The sequence below is a fragment of the Gallus gallus genome, chromosome 2, assembly GCF_016699485.2.
Source record: "Gallus gallus isolate bGalGal1 chromosome 2, bGalGal1.mat.broiler.GRCg7b, whole genome shotgun sequence".
In the NCBI taxonomy this organism is placed as follows: domain Eukaryota; kingdom Metazoa; phylum Chordata; class Aves; order Galliformes; family Phasianidae; genus Gallus; species Gallus gallus.
The window spans coordinates 140931440-140951847 of record NC_052533.1 but is presented as its reverse complement, the minus strand read 5'-3'; the positions used below and the strand labels follow the sequence as shown (position 1 = coordinate 140951847).

General features: G+C 40.9%; 1 protein-coding gene across 2 annotated transcripts in view; it reads right to left on the bottom strand.

The window, feature by feature from the left end:
* Window positions 1–759: 759 nt before the first annotated feature.
* WISP1 (WNT1 inducible signaling pathway protein 1) overlaps window positions 760–20408 on the bottom strand; it is a 35664-nt gene continuing 16015 nt past the window's right edge. Inside the window, exons 2-5 of one of the 2 annotated variants that reach the window (NM_001024579.2) lie at window positions 7403–7682; window positions 4081–4338; window positions 1751–1944; window positions 760–1136 (exon numbers count right to left, since the gene is read on the bottom strand). In NM_001024579.2, coding sequence (NP_001019750.2) covers window positions 837–1136; window positions 1751–1944; window positions 4081–4338; window positions 7403–7682 — 1032 coding nt within the window. In that variant the 3' untranslated portion in view covers window positions 760–836. The remainder of the gene's footprint in view (window positions 1137–1750; window positions 1945–4080; window positions 4339–7402; window positions 7683–20408) is intronic. The other variant, XM_015283082.4, reaches the window with a different exon arrangement.

Genomic DNA, 20408 nt, shown 5'->3' with positions numbered 1-20408 from the left:
TCAAGGTCTGCAACAGTGACCTGTGACAATAAGTAATCTCTGGGCAAGAGACTCTATCCTGTAGGTATGAGCTCTGGGGTGATCATATTGAATTCAGAGCATTCATGCTGTTCAAGATGAGAGCTGGTAGCAAAAGTGTGAAAATGTCTCTGGCACAAGGTTCCCCAGGAGATCAATGGGAGCTCAAGTAGGGCAGGGGACAGAGGATCTTTTACCTATCCTAGCACAGTGAGACAGGGACAGCACAGAGGAACAGTCTTCTCTTTAAGGTCTTCCCATGGACCCATAACAGTGGGATCTAAGGGAGAATGACAGAGGACTTCCTAGGATTGTTCTCTGTGTGTGACAGAGAACAGGTCAAGTCCAGAGGGTCACTTGCATCAAAGACTGAAGTATAATGGGGAAAATAAATTACATATAACAGTGCTCATTTTTCATCTTAGACTATATTATTCAAGAAGTGATAGTAAAGATGTGTCAAGCTCATGTCTAAGTTCCTGACAGCCATACTTTTGCTCTCATACTAGTGTAATACTCTTTCCTTTGGACAATGAAACTGCTGGGCTAATAAGTTCCAGTGCCAGCAGGATTGTTATTTAAGTCCTGGAGTCTGCATAGAAGAATTTCTGGCTGCTCTTAATGGATGGAGGTCTGTTAAGAGTTGAAAACCCTGCTTGTTCAAAGCCTCTCTAAAAGCAGTGTGGCAAAACAAGGAAATTTAAAATCCTAACTCAGGAAAAAACAAATTGTACATTGGCATCGGATGAAAGATTCTCCTTTTATTTTAAAACCTCTGTAAAATCAGAGCAATGGGTCAATTCCAGCATTCAGCCAATTTAATTAGCAATTTCAGAGTAATCATGGTAATGAGCCAAGTCGGCAAAGATGTCATTGGGGTTCTTGCAGTTCAGGTTGCAAAAACAAGCATTGATCCACATGATTTTCCAGGAAATCTCAGTTCCATCTGGGCACTCAAACCTCACTTCAATAGTCTTGGACTTGTAGGGTGTGCAGCACCTGTTATCTGTGCAGATACCACAATATTTGGGTCTATAAGGACTTTTGCTCATGCATCCTGAGATGGTGTAGTTCATGGGTTCATTGGTCCTGTAGACAGCCAGGCACTTCTTCCCAGGCTAAATTGGGGAACAGAAAGAGAGACTGATTAATACTCATTGCTTCATACTGACATAGAGAGATGAAAAGCACCTTCCCAAGGTTTATGGTTTAGTGGGCATGATGGTGATGAGTTGGTAGTTGGAGTAGATGATCTTAGCATTTTTTTTCCAACCTTAATGATTCTATGATTCTATGAAACTGTTAAAAGTGTTCTACAGTCCGGATCTAGAGGTGTGAGAGGTGGACACATCTAAACACACGAATCCAAAAGCTGCAAGTAGGATACTTACAAAATACAATTTATAGCCATGACCAGAAGTGCAGCATCACTTTTCTGCTAGCTGAGCCTCGGATCTGCCTACACCAGCAGTGAGCAGAGCTGGCTTGGCTTGCTTTTCCTTGTAAGGAGCTTTTGGATGAAGTTAAAGCTCTCAGGGGAAGATTTTCATTCCGGCATGTGAAAGCACAGGAGGGGACATTTTGACCTCCCTGCAGCACAGTGAGTCCACGTGTGCTTGCTAATGGCCTCTGAGTTCAGAAGTGCAGCTCTCAGTGGCCAGCACACTGCCAAACAAAGGCTGACCCCATGTCCAGACAAAGTTCAAGGGAAGCACGGAGGAACAGTCCCCACCTTAATGTGCTTGGTGATATCCACCTCACAGGGCCGCATGTTGCACAGGCGGCTTTCCTTCAGGAGCCGGCACTGGTCGTTGTCGTTGGAAATCCTGGTGGAGATGCCCAGCCCGCAGGTCTTTGAGCAGGGACTCCACGGTGAGGTGTGAACGATGCAGTTTTTCTGCCAGGCTTCATCCTCCCCCTCATATGCTGTAGGGACCAGATTATCGTATATTACTCAGCCAGGCAGCTTTCTGTATTAAACACCCTTGCTCAAGCTCATTACCCATTCAGGCCACTAACCCAAATAATTAAATCACAACGGAGCAGCTCAGCATCCCCACGAAGCTCCGCTTGCTTTGTTACCTCCCCATCCCACCCTCTTTGCCACTGACCTACTTGTGTCAGCCCCTCCAGCACTGTGAACTTTCGGGGCCAGAGCTGATTTCTCTATTTCTCTTTGCAGCCTCACACAAGGAGGTCCTTGTCTGGGCCCCCAGGTGCTACCACAATGCAAACACTTCATCACAGAAGTTGGTGCAGAGAAGTAATGAGATCTGATCACACCATGAAGGGTTATTTCTGAGTCCATTCAATCGATTCCCTGCAGCAGAAAGTTGCTGACAGTCTTTGCTGTACGGCTGAGAGGTCTGGGAAGCAGCCACTGCCTTTCATTGGAAGGAAGAGTGGCTTGAATAGCTCACAGGGAACTCGGGAACCACTTGAGAAAAGGGTGGGCTCTGTTTTGAAAGGAGCCATAGACCTCGGGTCAGGTTCCTTCACAGTCTCTGCGAAAGTGCCCACTGGTCTGCAGCTCACAGCACAGCTCTGATAGAAACTCAGCTGTATTGAGTATGCTCATTGTAATACTAGTTATCAATTTTAAAATGCTATTTTAATAATTATATCAAATATAATAAAAGATAACCCCACTTCTAAGATAAAAAATTAGGCAGGGGAAGCTGTGCTGTGCCCATTTGTGTGTCACAGTCCATGCAGATAAAAGGCAAATTTCAGTAACAGATGCTTTAAATTTGGACCTACTTTGCAGCTCAGAGATATCAGGGACAGAACTGAGTGATAAACTCTGGTGGTTTTAACCCACAGAAAGGAGACTAAAGATGTTTCAGGAGTTGGATTTGATGATCCTTTATGGGTTTCTTCAAATTCAGGATATTCTATGATTATGGTTATGATTATTTTTGTACAACAAACATGCAGTCCAAGGATGGAGAAAAAATGTATGTATAATCAATGGAAAAATAACGAAGTTCTCTGGTCTACCACAAACAGTCTGTGTCTCCTTGAGCTCTACTTTTCTGACATAGTCTGTGGAATGGGGCTGATGTGACTCATGTCTCTACATTGCCTCACAGTGTTATAAGGATAAATGTATCACACATTTGGCAATTTCCAATGGCAAAGGAAGCACATCGTAAGATTTAGGGACCATGCATGTGGCAAATGGTACCATATCTGTTCAGAGAGCTATGTGATCCTCACTGTGAATGTGAGTGTGAGGAAAGAAGATACCGTATATGGCACATAATATAAGGTTAATAACGACATCAATCCAAGTGAACACAACTGCTAAAATCTATAATGATACAATTTTGCCTAGAATTGCTAGTGAACCTCCCACCACAATAACTTATTTCAAAGTGTATCTGAATTTGGGACTATTCAGATAAAGAGGCTTTAAAAATGTATTACTAATGCAGTACAAGCCAGAGGGAAACTCTCAGTACCAAATTAAAATGAGATCACTTTGCTTTTCAAAGGTGCAGACCGAGAAAAAGTGGTGAAGTAAAAAGGGTTTGTGACATCTTACAAGTGCCAGCAGTGTGTTTATTGTCACACAAGCGTGTCTGATCGATCTCACATTGCTGATCAGGAGGTAAAGCACCCCACTGGTGTGTACATGTCGGGTCCTTGACTACAAGTCATCTAAGAGTGTCTGTGTATTGTTCACACAAATACAAGACACCTGCCAGGCCAGACAGTGCAAGCTGATAATTTTGTTGCTGACACTGGCTTCAATTTAGGACAAGAGGCAGTGGCCTTAAGTTATACCAGGGGACATTCAAGTTGGATATTAGGAAGAATTTCTTCTCAGAAGGAGTGGTGAGGTAGTAGAACGGGCTGCCCAGGGAGCTGGGGGAGTCACTGTCCCTGGAGGTGTTATATAGATGTGGCACTGAGGGACACGGTTCAGTGGGCATGGTGGAGAGGGGTTGATGGTTGGACTAGATAATTGTAGTGTCCTCTTCCAACCTTAATGATTCTACGATGCTATGATTCAATTCCCTGATTACTAAGGAGAGATCCACCAAACTCTCACCATACCTGCAGAAGAGATGTGGCGTGGAGAAGTCTTCCTGATTTTCTTGGAGTCATCACAAACCCACTGCTCACAGCACTTCCCTGCCATCTTAATCAGTTTTGGGTTTGGGCACCAAACAAGGGGAGGGCGTGAGTTTGTGCACATGGGAATGCAGCCCACAGCCCCATTAATGCATGTGCAGTTGTATTTGCAGTTGGGCTGAAATGTATCCCCATTATTATATCTCACTCCGTTGAGGACACATCCTACACCGACAATCTCTGAAAGAAGACAAGAAAAAGGCACACAAAGCACCATTAAAATTATGCTGTCAACAAACTGTGTTAATGTGTTCCTTTTAATGCACTCTGGGGTGCATTAAAAAAGAGTGTGGCCAGCAGGTCAAGGGAGGTGATCTTTCCCCTCTACTCTGCCTTGATGAAGGCACATTTAGAATACTGTTTTTCTGTTCCAAAAAGACAGGGATCTCCCAGAAGGGATCCAGCAGAGGGCCACAAAGATGATACAGGGCCTGGAGCATCTCCTGTATGAGAAAAGACTGACACAATTTCTCACTTAAATGATCATTTCATGGCAGGCTGATAGAAGCTATTAGAAGCTATTCATAGTAGGAACAACCCAATTAATTAAAACTGATATTGAGTGAAATTTGATAATTTCAGAGAATATAAAATAGGATTACATGCAGTCTCAAATGTAGTAAAGATCTGGTTGACACCTGTACCCTTCCAAAGCAGCAGAAGGAGGACAGCCAAGGAGCACCTAAAATGAGATTGGATTACTCTATTATTTAGACAAGTAGATCCCACCCAGTTTATCACAGAACAATTTCCTTGGAGAATGAAGAAAAACACTATAACGTTAGGAAAAATATAATTTGATGCATATTTGTAAAAAAAAGCCATGAAAGATCAAGCTATTTCACTGCCCTTGAGCACGGATCTCATTGATTCAGGCAATGAGACACAGAGCAACTTTTTAATTTTGAAGGCATGGACAATTATTTGGAATTGGTGTGAGAAATCAAATGGAAAATTCAACCTTCAGTTTCCTGCTTGGTCACACGGAGGCAGTGTGCACACAGATATCAGACTGCTCAAGTTTTAAGTCTGGATGGAAATGGAGCTGCAGTGCTTCAGGGCCAGCACAAACTGAAATGCTGGATTAAAATCCTCAAAAGCTGCCTATTTTTAGAATGAGTTGAATGAAAAGATCAAACACAAATCCTTTCCTGTACACGCACAGAAAATAAATAAATAAGTACACTTGCTGGAATGTGAAGTACAGAACCAGAGCTCCAATTGCGATAATGCTTCAGCCTTTATATTGAAGGCTTACTCACTGTTGGAGCCAAAGCAGAGGATTCAGTTATGTTTCTGGCTGCACACACACATTATATTTCAAGAAAATTCTGTATTTCCTGGTATCTTTTTATTTGCTTTAAGGACACTCCTCCAGGACCGTGCTAACTCAGCTTCCTAAAGTCCACATCCATCAAGAGGTTGATTATGAAAATAGCCCCAAACATAGACCGTGATGAGACTGCATCTAAGATGGGCAGCTCAGGGGTACTTCACAATTCCCATCCTTATACGCATAAACCCTACTTCTCCATCTGGATGTGTGTTCTGCACCCCACTATCCCTTCTACAGTACAGAGAAAATCCAGCAACACTAGGAGAGCTGTAGTGACTCCCAACATGTTCCTATCTGATGTCCCAGACATACCTCAGCATGCCAGTCCAGATACAGCCTGAATTTCCATCCTATTTCTTTTCCTGACTCTGGTTCCAAGATCATTCGGGATCTTTATTTTCCACAAATCCTACTGTTCCTGCAAATCAAGAATGCCCAGAGAAGTTGTGTATGCCCCCATCCTGGAGGCATTCAAGGCCAGACTGGATGGGGCACTGGTTAACCTGGTCTAGTGGGAGGTGTCCCTGTCTATAGCAGGAGGATTGGAAGTAGATGATCTTAAATGTCCTTTCCAACCCAAACCATTCTATGGTTCTATGATTCTATGCCTTGGATTCTCTAGAGCTAGAGTTTTTGGCATCCAGCTACAAAGAAAATTCCTCACAACAGTTAGCCCCCAACCCCCAACTCAGGATCCCACTCTTGCCTTCAGTCACCCTACAGCCAGACAGTATCTGGTGTATTCTGAGAGGAGGAATGCAGCCCATACACAACCTAGCACATGGAAAAGAACGTGTCAGCACATCCTGTCATCTGCATCCACCCACATGCTGAAAGCAAGGGGAAGACTGCAGCTTTTTGTGGTAGTTGGAGATAAGCTGTTCCACCTCCTAACCATGGAAAGACCTAGCTTCTCATGTCCCTCAGCTGTGCACACCACCATGCCCCTCACCATATAACCAAAAATGTCACACAGTAGGGAATATATTTTCATGACAATAGGGATGTGAAAGCATATTGGACTGGGAATCCTTCTAGACCTCACCGGACAAGCTGGAGATGTTCTCCTACAACACACTGTTGTTGCCATAAGTGTAGCGATTGTTTGGGATTTATGGGAGGACTACAAATTGTGAAATCCAACTAAGAAAACAAGTGTTTAGATAAGTAAACACAATGCAATGTGAAGTCCTTCAAAGAAGCTTAGGAAGGCTGAGGAAGCTTAGAGACAACCTCCAGCTTGTTTTCCTCTCCAACTGCAGGGCCAGCTGTACTGATACTGTTTTTGACAGATGTTTACCTAACCTGTTCTTACAGACCTCCCAAGAAGATTCCATGTTCACACCAGACAAAATGTCTGAATGATCCTATATCCTCTTTTCTTTATCTTGGATCTTTCTAATGTTGAAAATGACCGTTCAAGTTTCTAGCTCCTAGAACATAGCTTCTCTGGTTGTTATTTTGTATATCCTACAAAAATGTGCTGTTCTTCCTTGGAAACCATTATTGGGAATAAGTCAGAAGTCTTTCCATCAGCATGTTTTTCATCTAGACCCCAATACTTCTTGTCTTTAAAGCCAGCTGCACACCTATACTTCCTACATCCCTGACCTACTACAGAACCTCTTCCTGTTACAAAGAATGTAGAATCATCTACTTGCAGACCTGAATGCCTTCTAATGCTAGTTACTTCTTGCTTGTGGCTGCAGCCAACTCAATGAGCAAGAATTCATTTGCCTTTCCTCATTCAGCCAGCTACCCCGAGACTAAAGACAGGAAGGAAATGGAAGAGGATGAATGGAGGAGCTGCTGAATTTATAGTCAATTATTTAATGAGATAAATTTCATCTCAGACAGAGAGGAGCTGCCAGTGTATATCTAAGTCAAAAATATATGTACATCACTTACGTGAACATACTCCTATTTCGTACCTAGGTCTGTCTCCACTGTAGTCACAGTACAGGCCCCTGTGAAAATCACAGGTATCAGCCTCAGTGCAATTTTCTCCACGCTGCTTGGCGCACATCTTGCAGCAATCGCAGCCATCTGTGACAAGGCTGACTCCTATTGAGCACCGAGGTGGGGACTTCGGACACTCGCATGGCCACTTACAGTACTGAGTCCGTGTGTAGGCCTCTGTTGCAGCAGGGATGGTGGGGGTCATGGTTGTGGAGGTCTGGGCAATGGCCTACAAACAAAGAAACACAGCTTGGAAACTGTTCCAGAGAAAAGGGGCTGTGAATCCTGTGGTGATTAGTCCTCAATAAAAATCCCATTGGTTCCAAAGATGCTACAAGGAGACCAAAGAATAAATGTCAGGAAGGCGCTGCTCTCCCATAAACCCCTTCAGATATCAACCAAGGACAAAGACTGCAGCTTAGACTATCATTCAAACTGCATAGACCCAGATTGCTGGTACTCAGTCTATTCCAGATCTCTCCTCTGAGATGTAGGAACATCTGATATATGAGATGAAGGCGTGACGAGTTCAGTCTGTGTTATCGTGGGTACATGGCTATGAAAGAGGGTATGCTGGTGTGGCAGAGGACACTTCACCATAGCTGTTGTTGCCTGTTCATTAAGAGATGGCACTAGAGTCTTTTGACAACTTGAAGGCTTCCTCAGGCAACAGCAACTGCCATTAAGGTCCCCAACAAGGATCATCGAATCATCATAGAATGGCCTGGGTCAAAAAGGACTACAATGATCATTCAGTTTCAACCCCCCTGCTCTGTGCAGGGTTGCCAACCATAAGACCAGGCTGCCCAGAGCCACATCCAGCCTGGCCTTGAATGCCTCCAGGGATGGGGCATCCTCAACCTCCTTGGGCAACCTGATCCAGTGTGTCACCACCCTCTTTGTGAAAAACTTCTTCCTAATATCTAACTTAAACCTCCCCTGTCTCAGTTTAAAAGCATTCGCCCTTGTCCTATCACTATCCACCCTTGTAAACAGCCATTCCTGCTCCTGTTCATATGCTCCCTTCAAGTACTGGAAGGCCACAATGAAATCTCCCTGGAGCCTTCTCTTCTCCAAAAGAGGATAAAGTGCTGTAATTTGAAAACACAGGAAAATGGGCTTTATCTGACTTTCTTCTCCTTAGGCTTATCCACATCTGTGTGGGTCATGCATTCAAAACATCCCCTCACAAGAGGACAGGAAAATGGTCTGTGAGCCCATAGCCCTCACTGGTATGCAACCAGGAACCTCATTGCTGTGAGGATGAACTAAAACCTACAGATTTTACATTCCATCATGGATCTCCTGAGGATGGCTTGGCCATCTATTCTCTTCTTGTAATAGCATTAATACAACTGCGTTCTTACAATATCTTAGCCCTTTACCTTGAACAGAAACAAGGTTTGAGAAAAGCAAAGAGAGTCTCTGAAATAAAAATCTATCCAACTGGCTGTGAGTATTTTGATATTCAACAACACTCACGTCTGAATAATGTTTTGCTTGCCTCCAGCCCTGTAACACAACACACATAAAATTGAGTTCCCTGAGAGATTCCCAGTGCTAAGCAATGAAGCTATACTCTGGCTATAACATTTTAAAAAATGGATAAAAAAAGACATGCATTTCTTTTAACCATCCTCATCCTTATCCATCCTTTGTAGTGTTCACACACAGGCATTCAATGGAGATGCTCTCTTTCAGTCCTAAATTAGAAACTTTCCCCAGTGACAAGATGTGAGGGATGCAAAGAATGCATGTGTAACTCTACAAAGTGCAGAGAACAAGGATAGACAAGGTCTAACAACTATTAAGGTAATCCCATCGATTCCTGGCTATTTTGTGCTGTTGTGGCAGTGCACTCCTTGCCCTCCCCATCCCCCTATCCAGCCTTATCGTTGTGGCCTAATTAAGGCCTAGTGCACACAGTGAGGTGGAAAAGATCTTGTTCTTGGGACTAATTAAGGTTTCACCACTGGTGCCCAAACACCTGATAACAGACACCTGGTTCAATAGAACCAATTCAAAATTGTATGACTGTGAGTCAATCATCTTACCCAAAAATAGCAAGCAGTCTAAGAACCCTGGGCGAGTTCTTGCAAGCATCTGGCTGCACACCAGAATCTCCCCTTGAGCAGGTGCAGCTCTCGAGGTTACTTAACATGTATGCAGAGATCCACTCAGGACGTGGTGATGCCTTGCTGACAGATCCTCTGTGATTTATTGTTTTTAAACTATACTGGTTTTGCTAAGATTTGAGCTTAGATTCACCTTTCACCCCCCACCCTTTGTGTAGCAAATAGTCAAGGATATCTAGCCATTTCAAATCTTGTTAAGTCACTGTTCAAATTACCATCTTATATCTATACCAATAAATGATTTTCTGCCTTCCTCTTACAAGTGAAGTGTGCAGTGCTTTAGTCTCCTCCTACAACTGTTCTATATATTCTCCAATGCATTATTCTCTTTACAGTGTCAAATGTCTCAAAAAAGGGGGGTGTGGGGGGAGGGGGGTGTGGCTTTCCATTCACTGCAACCAAAGGCTTTGCTGGGAAAAGGACCTCCAAGAATTGCCACTGCTACTGCTGTATTTGAAGATGTGTTTAAGTATCTTAGTAATTAGTTACCCTTTATGTACAACACTAAACTGTTAACTCATTGCTAATCTCTGCCAAATAGGCACTGCATTTGCTCTGGGCATCATTCCCAAATCCATTAAGGGCTCCTTTAGACAGAGCTGGCCTTAAAGTTGGCTCAAAATCACATTTAAACTCATGTTTAAACTAAAACATACCAATATAATTTATTCCCACTTTAAAGCTCCTTAATGCTGCCAAAGTTGTTACAAGAGGACTGCCCAGAACAATGAAAAGCCCTGTCCCTTTAATGGTGTTTTTCATTCCACTCAGAATACTTTGAGAAGGTTCAATAATCTGTTACTTGAGAAGCCTCTTCAAGTGCAATAAACCTATTTACTTTGTTGCTGATGAGTAAAAAAGTGCTTAATCAAATCCAGATAGGCAGACAAAAGTCACGCGGCTATTTAAAGGGCCCATTGCAATGGCCCAACCGGGTAAATTAAAGCCTTCCCAGACCACTGTTTCTACTGTTAACAAGAGCAAGCAAACAGCTCTATGTGTAAATACATAAAATGTCTGTGAATCAACACAGGTAGCAAAAAGTAATCAGTAAGTTCTGTTAGTCCATTGGTTATAGTTAATAGATGAGGGTTAAGACTGCATACTTGTAAAGGACTTGTAAAGGCTCAGTCACCACCATATATTCCTTGAAAAGTGTCCATCATGCACCAGAGCAAGTGTGCTACCTGTGCAGCTTCCAGGCCTTCTTCCTCCACCCTCCTGATTACCTTTGTTATATAATTAGCAATTCTACAGATTTATAAAATTCTTGGCCTTTTGTCATGGCCATATGTCACCCAGTGGTGGATATCTAAATCTCTTTGGAAAAGTCATTCAGCCCCTCTACTGCAGCATCTCAGAGCCTTTTGGGATACAAAATGTTCCTATTAATAGGCATGATGGTTAAGTCACAGCGAGTAATGTTTTCTAAAAATCATAATAAAATTGATCATTTCCATGGGTGTTATCAAAACCACACAGTAATGGACCTCATCAACAGTCATCCTTACCAAAATCAAAGCAGAATAAACAACAGCAACAAAAAAACCTCACAATACAACAAAAAACTTCATGTAAGTTACCATTTCAAGAATCACGTCTTGGTGATCAGGTCAATATAATATATAGGAGGACAACTATTTTGTATGAAATTCAACATTAGAATGAAGAGAAATGTAATAACAATACTGGGGATTTAAAAAAAAATATTTTAAAAGATTAGTAAATAGAAAAGCGGTCTTCTAGGAAATATTCTTTTTTTCCAGATACTGGTAATTAACTTCATTTTTATGAAGTTAATATTTAATATAAATTAATTCATATTAATATGAAGTTATACTCTTCAAACTTGGGGTCTACAAATCTGTTGTGTTGGATGCTGAGAAGATGTTCCACTGCAAGTTATTAATGAGATCTAATTATGTTGCTATTAGGGATTAAAAATCCATTCTCAGTTACAGACTGAAGTGTTTCTAATCCTACCATAACTGATAACTCTTTAATAACGTCTCCTCTAATTTATGCTAGGCAAACTCCAAAATCATTTCTTCTTGTATCCACAGATAATAATATTTCACTAGCAATAACTTCCTGAGAATTTCTATGTTCGCATTCAAGAAAAGAGAAGAAGAAAATAAAAAATGTCTGACTGATGCTATGTCCACAAAATCAATACTTGTAATAGCCACGAGTTTTATTATGCAAATTTTTAAGATGAGATATGAATACTAGAGTTTGTGCAGCATATCCTACCTACTGGAACGGTGTATTTCCAAACTGTTGGAAATACCATAGATGTAAGCTTGTTTTGTTTCTTTAAAGTTGGAAAGAAAGACCAAGATGCAATGTTGAAATTAATGCATACAGCCCAAATTGCAACAGATACAGCAACACTTTTACCTAATACATGAGGAAACCTCAAGCTTTGTTTTTAGAATAAAGGCTGAGATACATTGCAGTATATTCCTTTCCTTCCACTTCTTACAGATCTTTGAAAGCACATTTGCGTGTACTCATTTAACTGTTCCAATGCTGTAAGATCTTATTCTTAAAATCTTTCTCTTTCAGGTAATTTTTTCTCAAGACAAGGTAGGTAAAAAGAGGGAAAAGTTATCAGTGTTCTTCCCCTCTATTTTATTGATGAGAAAAAAAAAAAAAGTGGACTATCTATTTCCAACTGTAGAGCACCTCAAAGGAGTATTTTTAAGCTACATTTCTGATATTGCCTTTCTGAACATGTTTGAAATATCACCAGTGGAAGAATGAGACACAGTCTGGATCATCTCCAGTCCTCCACCTCTGGCACACCCATAAGAGAAGGATGTTGTTGTGGAGACTTTTTTTTTATAATATCCTCCTTATTATAAAAAGGAGATTATTTCATCAAATCGTCTGATTTGCAGACTACCCCTAACAGCCTTGCTGGTTGGATTTGCGCACCCAGGGCTGTCAGCAGAAGCTTATCACTCTATAGAAATAATTATATTTCTTTCAGATTGACTGTCCTAAGCCAGGACACTGAAGTTAATAGCAACGCTTAAAGTGGACACCTAGGTATGCATATTGGAGGAAAGGACTGTGAATTCGTCCTGTCTCTCCTCCAGGTGGTGCATCAGCTTTCTCCTGGTTCCATCTACTGGCTGAACAATTTAGTCAGCCAGAGCAGAAACATCAGTAGAGCCAACTCTACGTACAGCATACAGCTCCAAATGTTCTCACAAACTCGAAGCTCTTTGAAAATCACCCCAGAATACCCACATTGAGTGAGCTCCATTGAGTGAGCCTCATCAGAGCAGAGTACAGAGTGATGATCACTTCTCTAACCCTACACTATTTCTGATATAAGTCAGGATGCCATTGCCCCTCTTGTCCACAGTGAGGACACTGCTGGTTCATGTTCAGCCAGATGTCAACTAACACCTGGCTCAAACCAGGCCATCAAAGTAGAAATTTGTTTTTTGTTTTTACTCAGTTTGAAATTCTGAGCTGAATATTGCTGAATATTCGCATTACTACTATATACAAGACAGACGGGTTGACAAAGAACCAGTTCTTACAGCTAGATCAGCAGTAAACACAGTGCTATCAGGTTTTCCTTGTTGTTATACTCTCACAGCAAATCCCCGAATCCCTATGGATGTTCGGCAACTATCACAAGATAATACTAATGATAAGTGAGCCAGCATCAGGACAGAGATATAAATCAGATTCTGCAGGACACATAACAGGAAGAGGAAAATACGATTACTGAGGGCTCAGCTTCCCCAGAGCATCCATGAGTTTCTAGATACCTTCTTAAAACTGATCTCAGGCATGAAATCTCCAAAGCATATTGTAAACTGGTGGATCCTGAACCCAGAAAATGTAAGACAGTTTTATAGATGTCAAGTGCCAGTTGGATTAATTCTTGCTGCGCACTGCAGGCTGAGCAGAAAGGAACATTCTCCATGAAGCATAACACTCAATAGTTTAAGAAAATAAAAAAATCCACAGTGAGTCAACCATTAATATTTCTGAGATCTGCAAGTGATGAAAAACCAACTTCCCATAACATCATTTTGGAAAATATATCTGCGGGAAGAATGTAGGCAGATGTTTGAAATATCCTTTTCTAACTCAGTTCAGACAATTGCAGAGTAAAGATTATATACATTTACTGCTTCGCCAAAATACTGCTTATACTGGCAAAATCAATGTAGTCTTGCCTTTTCTTTACTTTTTTACATGGAGTGTTCAGAATGAAAGAACTTTCCTGATAGAAAACAACCTGTTGTTTTGTAAGCATTCTTCCAGTAAGAGCAGCACTTCCTTATAATACAGTGACCTAAAAATGTTTGGCCATCATTAACAAGTTGACACGGCCATCACATACTCCACTAATTAGGGCATTAAACAACATATTTTCTGTGTTCTGAAAACATTTCAAAGTCTTGTGCTGCACATGTTCCATCTGTGCAGCTAATGAGCTCATGTGATAAAAGTAGTTTGAACTAGAGTTTGAAAATTAACAGGGAACATCTGGAGGAGCAACAGAGAAGAGTCTCCAGAAGGGATGAATAGGCAGACTTCAATTTTAGGAAAGTAGAGTGGAGAACAAATGAGAGTGCATTTGGACCATCCAAGGTCATAGGATTACAAATCATCCTAAAACAGTACAGAACAAGATGCTTTCATATGAGTCGTGGGCTGGGTGACAAAAGCAGTATCATAGTTCCAGTTCCCAGACAGGACCAAACTGCTTTGGCAGAGGTTTTACTTTGTGATTAGCCATGGTCTGCATTTGCTTATCTCATATTATTCAGTCATGACCTCGAATCAAAGGGAAGATGCTTTTTGTCCTCTTACTCTTACACTCTGTTCCAAGCCATGCAAAAAAAGTAAAGACAGAAGTTCCACTTTTTTCTTTTTTTTTTTTCTTTCCTTTTTTTCTCTCCTGTCAAGAATAGCAGAAGTTTGGTGGCATTTTTCTAAATCATCTTAGTTTTCATAATAATTCTATTTGAAACAGAAGTCTGAATTTTGAATGTCAGCAGTTTTCTACCAATATTTCCAATTGACTTAAAACAACTTTTCATTTCAAAATTTTATCATTCAAATCTGAAACACTTTGCTTGAACTAATGCCAGCCTTTCCCCAGAGATGATGATGAACTGATGAAGTTGTATGTTTCTACTTTCTTTAAATAACAATTTTCCTCCCATGTCAAACTGCCACTGCTTTAGGAAATAGGCACCAGAAAAGGGCAAACAAGATGGTCAGAGTCTTAAAGATCATAATTTGAGGCAAGATGCTGAGGAAACTGGGCTTCTGGAGCCTGGCAAAGAGGCAGATCAGGATCAACCCACAGCTGCTTGACGGTGAGCAAAAAATATCACAACCAAATTCTTCTCAGTGGTAGCAGAAGGCAAAAATATGGGCAATAGCCACAAAATTCATTCAGGGAGCCTTTGTCTGAACACCAGGAAGGCCACTTCTTGACAAGGAGGTAAGTGTAGCACTGGGACAGGTCGTCCTGTGGGTCTGAATTCTCCATCTTTCGCTGTTGGGATTTGAAGCCTCCAGAGGGCACTGGCAACAACAATTTCAGGGACTGTGTGATTGCATACTTTGTCAAAACCATTTGCAGAATACGCCTGTAAACCAAACCAGTTCAGTCCTGCCTTTAGCTAGCTCAAGTCTGGTTCTGGCACACAAAAGTAAAACACTATCATTTTTTTGTTAAACAATACATTTAATACGGATAAAAATATCCTATTTTTTAGATACATCTTCTCTTCATAAGCACAGCCAAATATGTTATTTGGCAGCTAATTATTATTTTATCTGATAACAGGAAATATACCATATGTCTAGTTTTATAGCTGGAGGATTTCAAGACAATAGAACGAAAGTGAATCTGCCACTGCTGCTCTAATGGCCCCTTGAGAACACATGGCATGTGCAGATTCATCCAAAAAAATGTAACTACCATTTAATGTGGTGTCATATCACTATATCAAAGCCACCTTAAGACTTTCAGTGAAAGATGAGCAGTAAAACTGCACTGCTAAATCCTCGTGGTTGAGTGAAAAACAGACGGAGCCTACAAGTTGTCTGAATAAACAGTATAATTTCCAGGCAAACAGTATCATTTCCAGGCAAAGAGTCCCATAGTGAAAGGATATTTTTGCTCCAAGAATGGCATATTTTGGTATTTGATTAGATCTGTTAGACAGAGAATGCAGATGAAAGAAATATGGGTCAGTAGCATCTTTAGGACAAGCAGAAGATGCCAGACCTTCATATGCTCTAGAAAGACTTGAAACTATTTCAGAGTCTGATTGCAGAATAGAATGACCAATCTTAAAATGATATGCCTTATTCCACCCTTTGCCAGGGAAAATCATGGCAAAATCTTCTATAACATCGGAAGTGAGTCAGCTCTGTGTGTGCAGAGAGTAAGACAGCATTAGTAGGTTTGAAGCAAAGATACCCACATCAGTATCTACCACAGCCTAGTTATCTGAGCTCTTCTGAGAAGGTGGAAACATGGAATTCAAATATTCATCCAGCATCTGTCTAGTGTCTGAGGCTGTTGCTAGAAAACCAAATCAGAAATCCATTGAAACCCAGAGCGGAAAAGAAATATCATCAGATTCCATTACATAGGTCAGTGGTACAAAAAACAAACAAACAAACAAACAAAAAACCCACTGTTTTTTTGGATGAACAAGGGTTCTCAGTACTGACGAAGCTTAGCTCTGCTACACTTCTGTTTCCAACATCTCTTTAATTTCCCACTGCGGAGACAGACTGATTTCTCTGAAGGCACAGGAACAAGTGATCTGTTTTAGCACTGAGGATGTGTAGCAAACAAGTGCTTTTTTCTCAGCCAGATGGCAAAGCAGAGCTGTGGTATATAGAACTCTCAGTTGATGAGAGGGAGTTAGGGGAGATATTTTGGCCCAAAAGGAGAGAATGTATTGCTAGGAAAGTGGGAAGAGGAATAAGCTGCAGGATTCTCCAATGGGAGTTGTACTAGATGACATTTAAAGGTCCCTTCCAAATCAAACATTTCTATAAATTCTCCCTCACATCCTCTGGAAACCTCTCTGGCCCTTCTTTAAAATATATGATAGTATTACTATACTTGGAGGCCTTATAATACTTACATATCTGTACTGTGAAAGGTTTAACTGATATCACTCGTGATGAAAAAACCCTTGAGAACAAACAGATAATTTTCCTAACTTAAGAGATTGATGCTTGTAGGAAGCACAGAATTTCCTATACTCAGAAACATAGAAGAGAATCATAGAATCATAGAATCATAGAATCAGAATCACAGAGTCATGGAATCACAGAATCATAGAATCATAGAAACATTTGCATTGGAAGGTGCCTTTAAGGGTCATCTAGTCCAACCTTCCTGCACTGAAGAGGGACACCTACAGCTAGATCAGGTTGCTCAGAGCCCCATCCAGACTGACCTTGAATGTCTCCAGGGACGGGACACCCACCACCTCTCTGGCAACCTGCTTCAGAGCTTCACCGTGCATATCATTAAAATAAATAAATAAATAAATACAATTATTGTTATATTTGGCCTAAATCTCCTCTCTTTTAGTTTGAATCCATTTCCCCTTGTCCTGTCACAAGAGACCACGCTAAAGAGTCTTTATTATAGCTTCTCTGTCTACGAAAGAATCTACTAAATCATCGATTCTTGTTACTTTCAGGTAGAAATGAGTACAAGGCCTATCAGATGAAGGGAAAACAAGTTCCTGTGATTAGTATAAATGGTCATAGAATCACAGAATGGCCTGGGTTAGAAGGGACCTCAAGGATCGTCAAGTTCTAACTCCCTTGCCACAGGCAGGCTTGCCAACCACTAGATCAAGTACTAGGTCAGGTTGCCCGGGGCCCTAATGTGGTAACACTGCAAGTATGAAGGGCTTAGTATTCTTTCATGAGTCTATGGAGGTTTAAAGGGACCTTAAACTCTGTGTAAAGCAGAGTTTTAATGAAAATCAGATTCTTTTTTTAAAAAAAAAACTGGGATTTATTAGGTAAATTGATTTGATTACACTAATTTGGACAGATACAGGAAAGACTGAAGAGACGCAGCCCTTCTTTGCAGTGACTGTGCATAGTGCACAAAGGCTGTCAGGAAAAACTCACAGAGATAAAGGAAGTATTTATGGTGTTATAAACTTATTTAGCTAGTGGGACAGCAGCATTTAAATTAAGGAAGGGAAACAGGAATTGAAGATAATGTTATACATCTAGACAGCGAGAGGTGGTCTCATGTTCTGACCAAGTGCCAGGCATCTGGAAGCCTCTGAAAATAGAACAGTAGGTATGCTAATATGTATAGGAAAAGAAAGAGTTTTGTGCTATTACACTGACAGTGCAGAGGCAGAAGAGACACACAGTCAGGAAACAAACCACAGACACCCCCTGCCAGGACATACAAAGTGGGTAATGGCACGGGGGGAATTCAAATATGAACACAGAATAATAAGAGCGTCCATGCTGACAAAAAGGAAAGGGAACTGGATATCTTCTATGGCCTCTGCTGACAAACATTCAAACTCTCCTGGCACATCACAACACCAGCAGCAGGACAGAAATGTTGTCATGGCCTATACTACTTCCAGTGGTTGACTTTTCTGCATTCCTCTCCCCCTGGAGGGGAATCCTAGAAAGATTCCTATTACATATGTGTGTGCAAACTGATTCACACAAATAAATGTGTATCTAAATAATCCACTTAAGGTTCAGGGATCTGAAAGAAAATATAAAACAATACACAGCACAGAACAGATGCTGCTCTAAATCAGTTCTTCAAGGAGATGAAATATTGAATTCCCTGGGAATACATTATCTTCCTAATTGTTTTCTTCCTAAAGCTGATGTAATGCCTTTAGCTATATTACAGGCTACTAATGTCAAACAACTGCCTCTTGAAATCTCCCTCGGTGGATTTAATTAGGATTTTGTCACTGTGTTTTATTATGTGCCAAAAAGGAACTCTAAAAGGAAGTCTGAAGTTCTTTGCTACAGTGATTCTTGATGTTCAAAGGAGAAGCAAGCAGCAGAATGTGAAGCACACACTTCTGAGCATTTATTTTGCTGTCTTAAAAACCAAAGACCTACTGAACAATAGAAAAAAAAAAAAAGAAAGTCTTCAGACTTTTACATAAAACCAGTAAATTCAATAGAAATATAGCTGACAGCACAGGATGAGGTCAGATGTACAGAACCACTCAGAACATAGTTGCAAGGGGGTCTGTGCCCAAGCACACCAGGTAGACATCAGACCAAAAATGTGACAACTCGTAAGCTAGAGAAACGATGAAATGCTCTATGCTCATATTAAAAGTGAGACCAGCAGAAATAACCCTAGCAAATTTATAGTGAGATCTTTCAGGCAGAGTGCGATGATCAGCTGAAGGTTTCCTTTTCCCAACCTCTGCTGAATTTATGTGTCCTAAAAATATGGAACAAACACAGACTATCTGAAGGAATTTGCCATTTCCACATGTAGACGAGAGGTATTACTTGTGAAAACATATATCAAGAAACACTTCACACACATGATTATAAAGGCTAATGCTATAAGGATGGAGGAAATCAGAAAACATCTGGAACGATCTGGAAATCATTAACTTTTCTAGATGGTAGTCAAGAATGAAATAGTTTGGAGTATGGATTCTGTAAGCAGAAAAAGGACAACTGCAAACTGAACATACTAATGTATTCGTCTTAACACCCCTGTGACAAGATTTTTACATTACAAGAGACAGGACTAAGCAGATAGTTTAGAGTCTACCAAAAAGACCTGTGGAATGAAGCATTCTCCTTCTTTAACATCGCTGGGTAAAGTCGGGGCAAAATGTTCCAGTGCCTCACCAATTTCTGAATAAAGAATTTCCTCTTAACATCTAATCTAAATCTCCCCTCATTTAGTTTTAAGCCATTTATTTCCCTTTGTCTTATCACAATACTTCCTAACAAAGAGTCTCACTTCAGCTTTCCTGTGGACCCTCATTAGGTACTAGAAGGCTGCAAGGTCTGGAGTCTTCTCTTCTATGGGCTGAAAAACCCCAGGTCTTTCAGCCTGTTATCAACAGGAGCGGTGCTCCAGCCCACTCTGATCTTCCTCTGGCCTTACTCTGGACTCACTCTAACAGGTCCATGAACTCCTCAGGTTGGTGGCTCCAGACCTGGAAACAGTACTCCAGATGGGGCCTCATGAGGGCAGAGAAGAGGGAGACAATCATCTCCTCAACCTTGCTAACTAAACCTCTTGATACAGCCCAAGACAGAATTGGCTTTCTGGGCTGCAAGCATACACTGTCAGCTCATATTCCGTTTTCTGTTCATGAATACATCCATATTATTAATGTTTGTAATGCTGCAGTTAACTTCATCTGAGTTACATGCTCAAGCAACTAACAAACAAACCAAATTCCACGTCTTTAATAAAAAAATAAAGCAGTGTTTTCACAGGTCCGTCAGGAGGGCAAAGCTTTGAAGTGCTTTGAAGTATTCAAGGATCAGTTCATTCCATTACAGGTAAAAAATAACCCTTTTTCTCCTGAGTGAATGTAGAAACTATTCAGGGAATTTATCGATTGAATTTCAATTACTTGGAATTGAAGTTAAAAGTAGTAACAACTTTTTTCTTCACGAAACAGAAAAGTGAGAGCTGCAAGGGAGAAGAACATTTTCATCAAAATCAAGAGGAAATCCTGTTCGCTCTGAATAAAGCATTAAACCACAGCAGGATGGAAAATGTGTGGGATGTGTGAAGGAAAGAAAAAGAAAAAAAAAAA